Below are 17,596 nucleotides of genomic sequence, written 5' to 3' on the forward strand. Positions count from 1 at the left end.
TTTCAAAAACAAATTAACAATTGATACACCCTGGAGAACAGAATCGATGTGTCCTTTTCTCATACTCTTTGAACTATTGCACTACACACCATGCAAAATGAGCCTTAAAAATTTTATATTAAATTAAAGTTGCAAAAGGCATTGTCTCCTTCATGATCAAGAAACAGTGTCATCAAGAGTAAAAAAAATCCGAATTTACTTCAAAACTGGGATAACTGAAACTATATATGTATGTATGTATGTTTGTATGTATGTATGTTTGGCAGCAGAGCTCTGTACATTGTCAAAGACAAACATAAAGTTAACAGGCAATAGAAGAGAAAACTGGCTTGTGCACAGCTTACGAGCTTCAGACTGACAAGCGGAAAAAGTGGCACTGCAATGCCTGAGCACCATAATGAGCAAGCCACAACTGCCAGCAGTCCTACTAATTTGCAACCCTAGTTTATAATGCAAGACTTATCTGTATTTTTTTATTTCTTTGTAAAGTTGTCTGGATGTACAAAACTCAATCTAAAATTTGAAGTAAAGAATGTAGCAGCGATACACGTTAATCTAATGTAATAACCAGTAAATGTTTCCTTTTTTAGCTTATCAGTCTAGTATTTTTCTAACCCTCCATTTAGGTGGGAGGAGAATTCTCAAGCATTGCTTTGCTTCAAATGAAGAAATATGGGAGGATTGCTGTATGTGGAGCAATATCTCTATACAATGACGCATCACCTCAAAAAGGTATTGTGTAAACCCTACAAAGTTTTGGGTAGAAGGTATGATTTTATTTAATATTTTTGGAGTTTTTTTGGTTGCACACTTTTTAAAATTGTTCCTTAGGTAAATTTGGACTGCTAATTTGAAGGTTGTATGCACAGAAGAGAAAGAGAGATGAAGTGGCATGTCGGTGTTAGGTTGTGAGGAGTTGCCACCCTTAAAATGTTATCTTAGGGGGAATGTGTAATCTTTGGGTGGGGACAGTGTGCTACCTTCAGGCTGTTGAATATTTCATAAAATGCTCAAAGTTTAGAAAAGAACCACTGAGATGGCAGCTGGGTGTAGGGTGGGGATTGCTTTTGATAGGTTATTGAAATGTGAAATACCTTTACAGATGTAGGAAGGCACAGTGGTATGGCTGCTCACCGCATGAAATGTGGTGATGTACAGGTCATAAATGTTAATCCCAGAATGTCCACGTGATATTTCCACACTTCTGTGGTTAGTAATGGGAACATCTCCCATATATGGTGCTTCCAATGGCAGTTTTGCAGTAAGAACCACTATTTAAAGAAGTTATTACATGGTGAGTTGTTCATGCTTCTCAAGTAAATGTATAGTTGTATAGGAAAGATTGTTGTTGTTTAGAGCATAGTGTATATTGTATAAATCGACGAGAACTCGTGTTCCTAATGAATGTTAGTACAAGATAAATTGGAAAATCAAAAGCAAATTCAGTAAAAAAATTTCAGCTGCAGTCGTCATGCTGATTAACAAAACATTTGCACACTTGTATGACACAGATATGCAGGGCTGAAGACGGCTGGAATGCCAGAAACCGGTCCTCTGAAGCTTGTTTCCGGTCCAGGGAAGGCATGGCTTGGCAGTTCGTGCTGGACTGTTCCCATGAGGCACAGGGTCAGACTGATTTGCATATACCCATGTCTGAACTGGGGTGGTAGAGTGGGCTAAAGAACGGTGATGGATTAAACCCAGATCTTTTGACTGGGTGTGTGTGTTTGATTGGTTCAGATGCTCCATCAATTACCATCCCCTTTTGTACCGCTTTTGGCCGCCATAAGTGTGGCAGGGTATGCTCAGACGTGAGTCCCTTGCTCACTTTTCCACTGGATTCAAGCAAGCCGGGCTGAAGGCGGCTGGAATGCCAGAAACCGTTCCTCGGGAAGCTTGTTTTGGGTCCAGGGAAGGCATGGCTTGGCAGTTCGGGCTTGACTGTTCCCATGAGGCACAGGGTCAGACTGATTTGCATATAGCCATGTCTGAACTGGGGTGGCAGCGTGGGCTAAAGAACGGTGATGGATTAAACCCAGATCTTTTGACTGGGTGTGAGTGTTTGATTGGTTCAGATGCTCCGTCCATTTCCACCCCCTTTTGTACCGCTTTTGGCCGCCATAAGTGTGGCAGGGTATGCTCAGACGTGAGTCCCTTGCTCACTTTGCCACTGGATTCAAGCAAGCCGGGCTGAAGACGGCTGGAATGCCAGAAACCGGTCCTCGGTAGCTTGTTTCCGCTCCAGGGAAGGCATGGCTTGGCAGATCGGGCTGGAATGTTCCCATGAGGCACAGGGTCAGGCTGATTTGCATATAGCCATGTCTGAACTGGGGTGGCAGAGTGGGCTAAAGAACGGTGATGGATTAAACCCAGATCTTTTGACTGGGTGTGAGTGTTTGATTGGTTCAGATGCTCCGTCCATTACCACCCCTTTTGTACCGCTTTTGGCCACCATAAGTGTGGCAGGGTATGCTCAGACGTGAGTCCCTTGCTCACGTTGCCACTGGATTCAAGTAAGCCGGGTGAAGATGGCTGGAATGCCAGAAACCGGTCCTCGGAAGCTTGTTTCGGCTCCAGGGAAGGCGTGGCTTGGCAGTTCGGGATGGACTGTTTCCATGAGGCACAGGGTCAGACTGATTTGCATATAGCCATGTCTGAACTGGTGTGGCAGAGTGGGCTAAAGAACGGTGATGGATTAAACCCAGATCTTTTGACTTGGTGTGAGTGTTTGATTGGTTCAGATGCTCCGTCCATTACCACCCTCTTTTGTACCACAGATATGCAGATAGCAGCAGTTTGGAGGGACAGTTCAAATTTGTTAGTCACAAAAAATGAATTTGCGATTACGATGGATTTGCTCATGCATAGAATTATACCAGCATAAGTACATCTTCTTTACAGGGATGAGTTGTGGACATTTATGGGCGGGGATTGATACAGGAAATGTCGGTGAACACTCATAGGGCCTGATTATAAGGCGGTTCAGAAATCTTCCTGACTGAATTAGTTTGGAAATGGTTTCCGACCTACTCAACTCGGGAGAGTCCAACCGACCGAGTACAATGCATCCGGAGACTTCCAGATAGGATTTGGTGGGCCCCCATTGACTTCATCTGAAGCCTATGTTCCTAACCGCATCGTAATCGGGCCATCAGTTGGGAAGACATGTTCCTGATCCGATTCGGATGGAGCAAATGCCGTTAGGAGGCCTTCCTAACCGCATTGTAATCACGCCCTATGTGAGAATGCTTTTCTAACCACATCGTAATCGGGCCCTAAGTCTTGCAGGCTTGTGGGCATTTAGAAAACTTTTACAGGTAAGTAAATCGGTTTTTATGGTAAGAAAGGGGAGGAACCTCTCCCCCTCCACCAAAAAAATGGTCTTGGTTGTGGGTATTGGGTATGGCTGCTCCAAGTGAAAAATGTTTTCTCATTTGGAAATATACATTTGTAAGCAGGAGTGTAGCTTGGTCAGTAAGCTTGGGAGTGTGAGCTTCAGATTTTCCAGCAATCAGGCTGGCATAAAATGTTAAAAAATAGTATACGCCAAGCAGCATTCATAGGAGGGGCCTAAGGGGCAGTGGAGGGAGAGAAATGTAGATTGGTAGAAGTGCTAAGAGAAAACACAAATTTGTAATATGCAAACATTTTTAGGACTTTCAAAACATAGAGGGAGAGTGTGAAATGAAATGAAATGAAAAGTAGTTCTATAGCACAACTGCCACTCCTAATGGAGTCTCCTGCTGCTGTGAGTAACAACAGTTCAGCTATATAGGGCAAAACCTAAATAAGGTTTAGGCAACAAGCATCGATATTCTAAAAATCCACGTCTTTAACAATTTCCTGAACTGCCCCTCTTGTGCCTGTTTGTCTGTGCGCATTTAAACATTCCTGGAGAAATCCAAAAGACATCTCAGCATACCTGACTGAAAACACCTATACCCAACTATTGTTAGTTTTAACACCCAGAACACCCCATGAAGCCATGTCTCTGTTTGTAAGATTTAGTTCCAAATGTATACATGGTTAGACGTGAGTACTCCTGGGTAGCTATGAGAAATAAAAATTCCTGGGAAAGCTCCTGGAATTCTCTGTGAATCCCAAAAGTTGTCTGGTGCTAGACATTAGCACTCTTTTTTATACAGACCAGTACAGATCACATTAGAGTCTCTTTTTTAAAGTTTGAGATTATTTGAAAACAGTAGAGAAATAGCCATTTAAAAATAACATATACCAGCAAAATCCAGGACAAAACAAAAGTAATGAGTATCAAGCATTAGGTATTTTGATTAAAAAAATGAAAAAAAAATAAGAAAAGATATGAACTTTATGCTGAAATTGATGGTATAATAATAAAAAGGAAAAAAAGGGGGAGAAGGGGAAAGAAAAAGGAGAACAAATGTAGCATGTTATATCAAATCAAGAAACAACAATATCTAGGAAACTGTAGGTATTATAACAAGAGAAAAAAAATACAAACACGTTTTGTCTTTTGTATTGTTTTGAAAAACAAAATTACAATTTTATACAAAGGCAGAGTGGGAGGGATTCAAGGTGGTGTCTGTACTTAGTCCGGTACAGAGATAATAATAACGGATTAGGTTCAAAGGTATAAATAGTTGGGGACCCATTATGATAACAGGCGGATCGCCACTGCCCGTATGGTGGGGGCGATCTGCCCGCTACAAACGGTGCCTGCCATGTTGTGCATGGAAGTGCACAACATGCCGTCCTGGCATACCGCCCGCCACAATGTCATGAATGCAGGATGCGCCCGCTAGTGTGGCAGGCGCATCCTAATGGCCCCCACTGGACGCCCCGTCCTTATGGCAGGCGGTCCCATTTCACAACAGAAGTCCGTCCGCCATCCTAATGGGGCCCTTGGTTAGTGGAAAGCCATAAATGATCTCTTTTAATAACAAAAGAGATATAGGAGTGACATAGTTGGTATCGAATCTATGGTGAAAACAAATGACATTCCACCAAGACTTCAAAGTGACATTTAGAGCTTGTTTCCAATTTGATGGGATTAGGTGAAATGCAACAGCCGGTAGTAAATCTATTAGTGTAAAGCCTAACAAACCACTCAGGTGCCAAACTACTTAAGAGAAAGTTAGTAAATCCCAAAAGGAATAACAACATTAAAAATCTTATTGAGCCCAGACCAATTTCTAAAAATGATAAATAATAGGGCTTTCAAATACCATAAACCGGAAACATAAAATTCCAACAGAGTCGATTGAAAGTCTTTTTTTCATCCAAAGCAATAGGAGCAATAGAATGATCCAGAGTAGAGGCTTTCTTTAAGATGTTGAAAAGAACCCAAACATTATCTGAAGTCAATCGACCCTTAACTAAACCAAACTGTTCAGGACCTATTAGGTTAGGTAGGACAGGATCATTACGTAAAGCCAAAATCTTTGCAAAAATGTTATAATCTGTATTGTCTAACGAGAAGGGACGGAAATTCTTGCACTGTGTGGGATCTTTATTGTCTTTAGGAATCAAAGAAATCATGGCATCTTGAAAGGCGCCACAAGAAGCCCCTTTAGTGGCAAAAAATTATGTAAAAGTAAAAGGTTGGGAAGGAGAAGTTTTGCAAAGTGGCTAAGAAATTAAATATTGAAGCAATCCAAGCGGGGAGCTTTCCCTTTACGTAGGACAGAGACTGGTCGGAAATATTTAGTCAAATCTGATTTTGATGGTTTGATTTCTGGAGAATATAAAGTTGTATAAAAAGTAAAAAATTCATGCAAAATATCCTTATCCTTAAAAAGATCAGCCCCTGCACTGCTTCGTACGGATTCTATTTTAGTTACATCTTTCCTAATTTTTAAATTATTTGCAGGCACTCCCCCCATTTTATTTTGACCGCCATAATAACATGCACTACTTTTCAGCAGGAAATTGGAGGCCGCATTTGTAGTTAATCTATTAAATCAAGTTTGGCTTCAATTAGATGTTTTAGAGAAGTCTAATTTTTAGAGTGGTAATAGGCAGGCTCAAATTTTTTAATGTTAGTAAGTAATAGGTCTGATTGCGATTGCATACGTATTATAAAGCCTTTTGTCACTGCGCTTGAAGGAATCCCAAACCCCTGCAAACGAAGAGTTGGTGTGTTCTTGATAGTAAAAAATTCAGAAGCAAATTGATACTTGTATAGCGCACTACTAACCCGCAAGGGTCTCAAGGCGCTTGTACGAATACCGCTGTGGAACCCATCCTGGCTTTCCCTGTGAGGCGTCCACTCCTGGGCACCCCCAAGGTGAAGGCCAAGCATCCTTAGCATTGTGGGGGCCGTTGTGGAGATTAAGCAAGCTATTGCCCAGAGTTGCAGAGCGGGACTCCATGATTGTAATAGACACCGAGGCGAGAATCAGGTCCGTGGAATTTTGAGCCCAAGACCCGTTGAGGCGGGGAATTGAACCCTGGTCCCTAGACCTCTGCATTAGGGTCTGCCGCTCTAATCATTGAGCCACACTTCTCCAAAAGATTCAAATTGAGAATTGAGAAGTGAATTCAGAATCCAAAAGAAGTGAGTTATCAAAACACCATCTACCTACATGGGAGAAAGGAATAAGATCAGGGTCCGTAGATACTGGTGCATGATCATGTATGGATCCTATGTCAGATTGAAGGACATGCTGAGCCAAGAATTTACTGAGGAAAAGATAATCTATGCAATATTGTGAATGATGTGAGTTCAAATTAAAGGTGTATTCCCAGAGGTCCGGGTGATATAATCTCCAACTATCAACTAGTTATTTACATTGAATGGTGGATCTATTTTGTACATTAACCACTTCCGCGCGGATGACAAAGCCAGCTCGTCATGGGCGTTACCTGCGCTACGTGCATGACGAGCTGGCTTTGTCACGTAGCCCGCGATTTTTGAAAATCCAGCGCACAGCGGGAAAACGCGGTAGCGCGGAAGCGGTTATAGTATAAACAAATGAACCTTTTTAATTTGATTACAGTCGCCACCAAATATAAAATAATCCTTGTCACACACTGTTAACTTAGCAGATATTTTTTTCCCAAAATGTATTATCAACAGAAATTGGACCATACACATTAAAATTATTAAAGGTGTTATCAATCAAAAGTTTTACAACAATACAGCAACCTTCAGAATCAGACTCCTGTGAAACAACAGTAACTTGAAGTTTACCTACACAGCATCTTTTTAATTTGGCAACTTCTATTTCTCCGCCCACCCACCGCTACCACACACCCACCCTCCTCGCCCTCAACGCCTAAAGAAACAACAACTGCCAACTGTCCACGCCAAAAACCACTGAAGGACAGTTCTCCTGCTACCACTGTCACAAGACCTTCAACACCTTCATCACCCCCGCACCAAACGCCAACACCCCCGAAACCATAAGGTGCATCCTTCTCAACGTGCGCTCCCCACACAGACATGCCATTGAAATCTAGGACCTCCATGACACCCTCTCACCGGACGTCACATTCTTCACTGAGACCTGGACCAATGCTGTCTCTGCACCCGACATCGCCACCACCATCCCGAGGGATACAAGATCCAGAGGAAAGACCGCCCCAATCGCCCAGGAGGAGGACTCGCCATAGCACATAAGAGCTTCCTCTGACTCTCTATCATGAATGACCCCCTCTCCACCACCGGGCACCATCACTTCCAGATACAAACTAGCCCAAGAACAACTCTCTGCTGCACCCTCGTTTACAGACCCCCCGGACCTCCCACCTCGTTCGCCGCAATCATCGCCAACCTCATTGCACCACATGCCATCACCTCCATGGACTACATACTCATCGCAGACCTGAACTTCCACCTCGGGAACCCCATCGACCCCAACTCCACTATCCTCCTGGACAACCTCTCCAACATCGGCCTGAAACAGCTCATCACCACGCCCACCCACAAGGCAGGGCACACCCTCGACCCCATCTTCACGGGAGGCAACAACATTCACTTCAGCCACACCATGCAACCCCCTGGATGGACCCCCAGTGCATACACTTCAGCGTCGACAAACCCACCGCCCCCAAACCTGCAACGTGCCCTCCACAAAGATACTGGAGCAAAATCACTGAGGGTCAGCTCAACCACAACACCCCCACCTCCTCGACCGATGCCAACCTTGCAGCCAAAGAGCTCCACACATGGTCTCCAACTGCGCAGACGAACTTGCACCCCTACGCAACACCAACAGACAGCACCCCATAAAAACCACCTGGTTCACCACCAACCTCCAAGAATCCAAACGCACCTGCAGACTTCTCAAGAAGAACTGGAGAAACAGCAAAACCATGGAAGATCACATCACCTACAAGACAGCCATGACAGAATACCACCAATGCATCAGATCAACCAAATGAACCGTCATCCAAAACAAGATCATCACCAACTCCAACAACTCAAAATAACTTTTCAACGTCATCCAGGAATTCACTAAGCCCACCAGCGAAACTACGGGCATCACCCCCTCCCAGGACCTCTGTGAAATGCTCGGATCCTACTTCCATCTGAAAATCAAGGGCCTCTACGACCACTTCAATGACCAAACACCAGACACCAAAGCCACCACCCACTCCAGCAATGCCAGCATGCCTACTATCTCCTCCTGGACCCCAGCCACCACCGAGGACATCACCTCGACCACTCAGGAGCCCCTACGGACCCCTGCCCACCGCACATCTACCACAGAGCCGCCACACCATCGCTCCTGAACTACGGCGCACCATCAACACCGCCTTTAGGACCTGCACCTTCCCCGATGACTGGAAACGCGCAGAAGTCAGACCCCTGCTCAAGAAACTGTCAGCAGACCCCACAGACCTCAAGAAATACTGACCAATCTGCCTCCTCCCTTTCACAGCCAAAGTCACAGAGAAGATCGTCAATGCCCAGCTAACAACATTCATCGAAGAAAACTCCATCCTCGACCCCTCCCAATACATATTCCGAAGCAACTACAGCACCGAGGCTGCCCTACTCGGGAAACAACCATTACAACGCAACCATTACAACGCATGACACTACAATGCAGTCATTACAACGCATACCATTACAACGCATACCATTACAACGCATAGTACCCTTACACTATCCAACACTTACTCTAATGTTGCACCCCCTGGAGTTAGAATAGTAATTTTTACCCCTACACTATCCAACATTTACCCTACTGTTGCACCCCCTGGAGATAGAATAGTAATTTTTACCCCTACACTATCCAACATTTACCCTACTGTTGCACCCCCTGGAGTTAGAATAGTAAATTTTACCCCTACCCTATACAATACTTACATGCTATGTAATGGTATGGGTTGTAAAGGTAGTATGCGTTGTAATGGAATGCGTTGTAATGGTAGTTTTGTGAAATGCGTTGTAATGGCATGCGTTGTATGGATGTTACATTGTAAAAGTTTTGTTGTAATGGCATGCATTGTAAAAGTATGCGTTGTAATAACATACATCCCCCTACTTACCGCCACAGATGACATCTGCACCCTCCTCGACCAAGGACACACCACAGCTTTGATACTACTCGACCTCTCCGCAGCATTCAACACCATCTCCCACCGCACACTCAACACCAGACTCCACGTTGCCAGTATACAGGGAACCGCCCTCGAATGGATCAGTTCCTTCCTCACCAGCGGAACCCAAAGAATCAGACTGCCACCCTTTGTCTCCGAACCCACGGATATCAACTGCGGAGTACCCCAAAGATCGTCACTCAGCCCCACACTCTTCAACATCTACATGGCCCCCCTCACCTCCATCGTCAGATACCACGGACTCAGCCTAGTATCCTATACTGACGACACCCAGCTTATCCTCTCCCTCACCAAGGACCCCGTCAACACCAAGCTCAACTTACAGGAAGCAATGAAGGACCTCCCATCATAAATGAGCAACAGCTGCCTGAAGCCCGACTCGGAGAAGACAGAAGTCCTCATCCTTGGACCCCCCCCTCCACATGGAACAACACCGGGTGGTCCGCCGCCCTCGGCAGCCCTCCCACTCCCACGGACCACGCCCGAAATATCAGCATCATCCTCGACTCCTCCCTCTCCATGACCTGATAGGTCAACGGCGTTGCCTCCGACTACTTTTACAACCTCTGCATCCTCCGAAAGACCTTCAAAAGGATCCCCCCAAGTCAATGAAGTTGGTCACCCACGCACTCATAGCCAGCAGAATGGACTATGGAAACCCACTCTATGCCGGGATCAACAAGTCTCTCATCCACAAACTACAGACCATACAGAACACTGCAGCAAGACTTGTCCTCGGCGTGCCTCGACAGGAACACATCACCCAACACCTACCCTACCTCCACTGGCTCCCCGTAGAGAAGAGAGTCACTTTCAAGATACTTACAAACGCCTACAAATGCCTCCACAACACTGGACCCAAATACCTCAAAGAGAGAATCTCCTTCCACGTACCCAAGAGAAATCTCCGCCGACCTCGCTGGAACCCAGCGCATCCGCAAAGCCAGGACACGAGGAAGAACCTTCTCCCACATTGCGACCAAGACCTGGAACGAGCTCCCGGTCAACATCAGACAAGCCCCTTCCCTGAACATCTACAGGAAGATACTCAAGACCTGGCTTTTCGACTGATCAGAGCTGCTAAAACCTCCCCCCCAGCGCCTTGAGACTTACACAGGTGAATAGCGCTCTTCACAACTCCCTGATTGATTGATTGATTGATCTGTTTTTAGTATGGCTAAGTGGGATAATACCCTCTTCCATTTAATATGGTTACCTAGCCTTTTAATATTCTATCTTGGTGCCCCAAATGGGATGCTTTAATGATATTGTGTACAAGTATTACGTCTAAAGTATAAAATTTTATAATACGAAGAATAAAGTAGAAAGAGAAACAAAATGCTAGCTTAATGATGAAGGAAAGGGAAGAAAGGGTTATAAGATGCACAGCAAAAAAGGAATATTGAAGAAAGAAAGGCTTCACTTGTGAAGAAGGGTCTTTTTTTGTCTTTTATTTGAACTCGCCGCCATTTTATCACATGAAAAGGTTTTAGGAATGGTGCCTAAGTGAGACCCAGGTTTCTGATAAGCGGCCCCAACCATATCATTGTGATTGGAGCCTGAATCAGACAATAAAATGTTCTTTTAGGGACAAGAAAGTTTAAGATTCCTTATTTTCCCCATAAATGGAGAAGAAATGGTAACAAACTGAGGAGCTGTTTGACAAAAATATTTAAATGAGGAGATTCATGCAATGCAAAATATATAAAAGGACCAGAAAGAATGCCTAGAAAAAACTGAAGTATAAAATAAAATTAGAGCACACAGCAAAAGATACTGAATACAAATATATTCTCACATAAAGTAAAAACAGCTGTGGGAGCCAAAGGCATACATTTATTGAAATTAGTTAATGAAAATGAACACCTTTTTTAGGAGCATGAAAAGCTCCACAAACAACTGCCTAGGAGAGGAATTGTGTGAGGAAACGCAGCCACTGCATTCTAAAATGGCAGGCTCGATCTCTCACTGCTCTGCAAAATCCGGCAGGCTGGCCACTTATGAAGGAGAAATGCACGGATCCCCAAAAGGCTCCAGCAACTCACCAGACCCACAACAGGAGATGCATACTTGTCTCCCTTGCTGGCCGATTGCTAGATCCCTCCCGAAGTGAATAAAGTCTCCTGCGGAGGTCGGAGCTCAACACAACACCATCATCTTTGTTGGTGCTGAAACCACGCCCCCCCCCCACATTTGAGTGTCTAACAATTCAATTTAGGCCATTGTTATGCCATGAGTTGACCTTGAAAAGGACTAAAAGTTCTGTGTGTGAGTTGGAAGGTTAGGCAGTGGTAGCACTGGCATTTGTCAAGGCCGGCAGGGGCACTTAATGGTTCTCCCTTCGCACTTTCCTCAGAGTTGCCCACAGTCCGATGAGTTCTGCAAAGCTTATGCTAAGTGCTCCCTTTGTGTAACACTACCTAAGGTTACAATTAATAGGTAGTTTCAGATACTAGTTCCAACTGCCAGGTAAAGATCTACCCACATTCCTTCAGCCCCAAATCAACGGTTCAGGAATAAATTGTGGCCATATCTTCTCCTTCATGCAGGGCTTAGGAACGTTCTGAGCCAGAGGCATAATATTAGTGAATGGGCCCTAAACTAAGCAAGGTGTTCCCCCCAACTACTGGTTGGGGAATACGAGACCAAGGGGCATATGTATGAGGGGCCTGCATGATGTTTGCACCACACAAAGTGGTACTTGCGTGACGCAACCCTCTAAAGTCAGATATATGAATCCACATTGCGTAGCATTGAATGGATTCATAAATCTGGAGTACGGCAGAGCCGGAAGGCAGTGATGTAGGAGGCAGGAGTTTCTGGTGGGAGACTGTAGAGATTCGCGCAGTAGGAGATAAAAATATTGAGGCTGATTAAGATGGCGGATGGCCCGCCACTGCCAGCCATGCGGTGGTGGGCCCTCTGCCATCTGACTGGCAATGTCCCCCCGCCATATTATGATTGCAGGGGAAATCGTTCCGCAAGCATGGTGGGCGCAAAGTCTCGGTCATGGAGGATGTTGGATCATCCCCCGGACACTGTATGAGAACATTTCCCCAGGTGTAGAACTTTGAAGGCTGCAGATACAGAATATTGACGTGGAAATATCTATTTACATGAATATCGAGTCAAGAATATGGATGGTGCAAAATATTGAGGGGGGTTTTCCTAGTTAAAAATATTGATCTTTATGTAATGTAGAAATATTGATTTTTGTAAATATCGATGGCAAATATATAGTTTTGATTATATCGATTGTTTTGTTTAATGTTTGTTTTCTTTATTCTGTTTATGTTGAATTAGTTATTATAAATGTTTTAATACATTTGTTTATGTTTAAATGTTTGTATTGTTTTTTAATTACATTTTAAGAGTGGGATGTTGAGTTTATAGGAGATAAGTCTGGGGAGTTATTTAAAAATAATTATTAAAATGTAAATATTTTCAAATTGTTGTTACAGTTTAGGAGCAGGATGTTGTATTTATAGGGGTTAAGGAAGGGGAGTAATTAAACAAAGAGTGTAGTAATTGTTTTTGTACTTAGTAGCAAGATGTTGGTTTTATAAGGGATAAGGGTGAGGAGTAATTTTAGAATGTTGTTTAAAAAGAGATAGTTTTAAAAAAAATGAAATATTTAATAAAGAAATTAATTTTTTTAAATTATAAAGGGATTGTTGGTATTATATATATTTATTTATTTATTTATTTATTTATTGACATTTGTAGAGCGCGGCGAATACCCGTGGGCGTCTCGGCGCTAGTTAAGGGATGGATCAGCAACTGGGTAAAGAAGATATACAAGGCTATTGGTCAAATAACCACGTCTTTAGCTGTTTGCGGAATGTGAACAGGGAGGGACTTGCTCGGATATGTGCAGGAAGGGTGTTCCAGAGTCTAGGGGCGGCAACCAGGAAACGCCTGTCGCCCCAGGTGACTGTTCTAGTGCAAGGCACAGCCAAGAAGTTCTGAATAGAGGAACGAAGAGATCGGGTTGGGACATGATGGAGAAGATTCTGTTTGAGAAAGTGGGGAGCTTGATTATTGAGTGACTTGTAAACAATACACAGCGATTTGAATTTGATACGGCTGCGTATCGGGAGCCAATGGAGATCCCTAATGATGTTTGTAACTGGTGCGAACTTGGGGATCCCAGCCAGCATTCGTGCGGCTGCATTTTGGATTGACTGCATCTTATTTGTCACTCGGACTTGGGCATTTAAGAATAGAGCATTACAATAGTCCAAGGAGGACAGGACTAGTGAGCTGACCAGTGTTTTCCCGGCCGTGTTCGGTAGGAAAGGTAGTATTTTCCTAATCATTCTCAATTTCATATGAGCTGAAGCCGCAGTTTTATTCGCATGTGCCATAAAATTGAGGCCAGCATCGAAGATGACGCCTAGATTTCTCACTTTGCTAGCTGGACTTGGCGGGGGACCGAAAGATGGTGGCCACCAGACAGGTGACCAGCCCGGGGAGAGGTGACCGAAGATGACCACTTCCGTTTTTTCTGAATTGAGTTTCAGACAATTCGTGGCCATCCAGTCACCTATTGCCATCATTCCTCTCGTGAATCGATTGGCCACTTCCTCCCCGTCCCCTTTGATAGCCAGTACCAATTGGGTGTCATCGGCGTAGGAGGTCAGGCTCATCCCAAATGCTTTGATGACATTTGCAAGGTCCGACACGTAGATATTAAATAGTGTCGGACTCAGGGATGAGCCTTGAGGGACCCCACCCGGCAGAGACACCTTCGATGATTGGTAGGGTCCTAGAGATACTGCTTGTGATCTATTGGCCAGAAACGATACAAGCAGGTCCAGAGCAGTTTTCTGGACCCCCAGTCGTTCGACACGGTCGACTAAGATCTTGTGGTCGACCGTGTCGAAGGCCGCCGAAAGATCCAGCAGTACCAGGAGTGCTGTCCCCCCCTGGTCTCGTATGGCTCTGATGTCATCCGCAGCCTTTAGAAGGGCAGTTTCCGTGCCATGACATTTGCGGAATCCGAACTGGGTGTTATCAAGCAACTGGTGCTGCTCCACAAATTCCGACAGTTGCTGATTCATGGCTTTTTCTATTACCTTAGCCAGGAAAGGAAGACTGGCTATCGGACGATAGTTTTTCAGGTCATCTTTATTCAAATTGGCTTTCTTTAAGAGGGGTTTGACCAACGTATGTTTCAGAGAAGCCGGGAAAATTCCGGAGCTAAACATAGTGTTGCAAACATGAGTTATAGCCGGTATCAACGTGTCCATAACTGGCATAAGAACTTTGAGCGGACACGGGTCTAATGCAGAACCTGATTTGATTCTTGAAATAATACTCCTTGTCTGATCCATAGTGAGCTCGACAAAGCAGGTCAGTGTGTTATCCCGTGAGGTGGAGGACAAGGATAGTGGCGTAGAGTCCGTGTTTAGAGAAAAAGCCTGATAGATGTCGTTAACTTTTTTGAAGAAAAAATCAGATAAGGCGTCGCAAAGATGTTGTGAGGGAGGTGGTGTGAGGTCGTGCGTGCCACCCGACAAGCGTTTAGTGATGTCGAATAACTCTTTGCACGAGTTTTTGGCAGTCTCAATTTGTGCGGCATAATAGGCTCTTTTCGCCTCTGCGATCATCTGTTTGTACCGGGCAAGTGAGTCTTTATATAATGATTTACTTTCTGGGTCATAGCGCTTCCGCCAAAGTCTTTCTCTTTGTTTATTTAATTGTTTCTGTTTTTTAAGTTCATCCGAGAACCAGGGAGCACTGGGGGAGGCTCGATTCTGGGAGATAGATTTTACGGGCGCTAGCTCAAGTGTGGCCTGATTGATCCAGGTATTGAACTGATTTATGGCAGCGGTGGGGTCATCTGACAGCAATGGCGATGTTCTAGCCAGGAATGTGTTCAATGTCCCCGCCTTTATGTCCTTCCATGCTCTCACCTGTTTGGGGCTATTGTTAACAGCCCTCCTCTTAGAGGCATCGGGGATAGCTAAATGACTTAAAATGGCGTGGTGATCGGTCCATGCCAGGGGGAGGACATCTGAAATATGTAGCGACTCAATATTAGTAAAAATGCCGTCAAGAGTGTGACCAGCGTCATGGGTAGGAGCAGAAATACGTTGATACAGACCTAGTGTTTCCATATCCGCTAAGAGGCATGCAGTGTCTGTGTCACTACTTGATTCAAGGTGGAAATTAAAATCGCCTAACACTGCAAAGTGATCTTCAAGGGCTATGGATTCCAATATAGACCCTAGGCTGAATAAAAATGGGGCACGTGCTCCAGGTGGGCGGTATACCAGTACGCCTTTAAAATTGAAGAGGGGTGTGAGCTTAATACTAAATAGTAGGGCTTCGCAACATGTGGATGGTATCGGTGTGGTCCTGATTGGGAGGTAGTCCCTGACAATAATTGCTACCCCACCTCCCCGCTGGCCTACTCTGTCCTGTCTATGTATGGTGAACCCACTAGGGACTGCTATAACCAAGTCGGGGTCCGAGGCACCATCCGTCCAGGTTTCTGTGATAAACAGGACGTCCAAGTGGGCATCTGTTATTAGGTCTGCAATTTCTTGCCTATGTTTGCACATGGATCGGGCATTGATAAGTGCTAAGTGAAAAGTGGTGGTAGGAGGGGGCGGAGTAGTCAGGGCCTTAATTTTGGAGTTGACAATGTGTGTCCGAAATGAGCAGTGTGAACAAGATAATTGGCAGGATACATCGGTGATAGAAAGTGGGTCATAAGTAACACAGCAATCACTGCTTGGTATGTATTGGTATGTGGAATTATTAAAATATTGTTTTTTATTATTTGATTAGATTTTTTTTTCTAAAAATATATAGTTGGTTTATTCATTTACATTTTATATAAAATATATTTTGTCCAAACTGTTTTTGTTTAGAAAAAAATATATTGGGATTATTTAGGATTTAAATATTTCAATGTATTTGTAATTTAGGTTTAATGTTGTTATTAGTATTTGTTTTTGAAAAGTGGTGTCTCAAATTTTTCATAATAATTTAGTCAATTATTTTAATTTAATATTTTATTATTTTAAACATTCTGTGATATATATATATTTTTAATTGTGAAAAAAGATTTCATTTTTTCATGAAATCTAATTGCTTTAAAACAGTTTATTTCTTTTTGCTAAACATCTTTTTTCTTTTTCTTTTTTTTAAATGTTATTTTTTATTTTATTTTAAGTAGAATTTTTATTTTGTTTGGGAGTTAGGAATAGGAATTCTTTTGGGGTTCATCATCTAGCATTTTCCCTGAGTTTATTTGGTTTTGGAGTTGGAATAGTAATTTTTGGGGATTTATTTTCCAGCACAAAGTAATTTTTTTATTGCTCATTATTTATTTTATTTTTATAGTTTATATGTGTATAGAAATAAGTAAGGAAATGTATGTTTATTTTTATTATAAACAGTTGTATTTGTTAACACATGTATTTATTTATTTTAATTTAATTTCTTTTATTTGCATTTATTATACAATTTTTGGGAAAATTTAAAACATAGTTAAGATATCTTGTTGTTGATCAAATTTTATTAGAAAGTATAATATATTTTTAATGTTGGAACGTTTTTTTTTACATTTACTTTTCGGGTTTTTGAGCGTTTCGTTATTGAGAGAATTGCGTTGTTGGAGCCTTTTTTCTACAGTTGGATTTTTAAATTTTTTGGGGGGGTTTATTTTTGTATGGATTCGTCTTTCGATTTAGCTACTATGGATTTATTGGTTTTCCAGGATCGTCTACTGCTACATAACTGCTAATTAATTTTTTTAGTAGTGTGGGTGGGAAACCTTTTTTGTTACATTGATTTGCTTGTTTCTTTTTTATATTTTTTGTGTTCGTTTTGGAATTTCAAATGACATAATTATAGTTATTTCTTTAAAAAAGAAAAGTGTTATGTGGTTTACATGTTTTGTCATTTAAAATATTTATGATGTTTAGTACTGCTTTTTATTTGAAGTATGGATTTAGCTATCATGTCTAGGTCTTCTTCCCCTTTGGTGTTTGGAAATAGTTGAGTATTGTGTTGTAGTTATTCATACAGTTTT

At 42.9% G+C, this 17,596-nt stretch overlaps 1 protein-coding gene across 2 annotated transcripts in view; it reads left to right on the forward strand.

Moving 5' to 3' along the window:
• LOC147727410 (prostaglandin reductase 1-like) overlaps positions 1 to 17,596 on the forward strand; it is a 437,573-nt gene that overhangs the window by 316,283 nt on the left and 103,694 nt on the right. For both annotated transcript variants that reach the window (XM_086961489.1, XM_086961490.1), the window contains one exon: positions 627 to 732. In XM_086961489.1, coding sequence (XP_086817615.1) covers positions 627 to 732 — 106 coding nt within the window. The remainder of the gene's footprint in view (positions 1 to 626; positions 733 to 17,596) is intronic.

This window comes from Lissotriton vulgaris, chromosome 3_1 (assembly GCF_964263255.1).
Source record: "Lissotriton vulgaris chromosome 3_1, aLisVul1.2, whole genome shotgun sequence".
In the NCBI taxonomy this organism is placed as follows: domain Eukaryota; kingdom Metazoa; phylum Chordata; class Amphibia; order Caudata; family Salamandridae; genus Lissotriton; species Lissotriton vulgaris.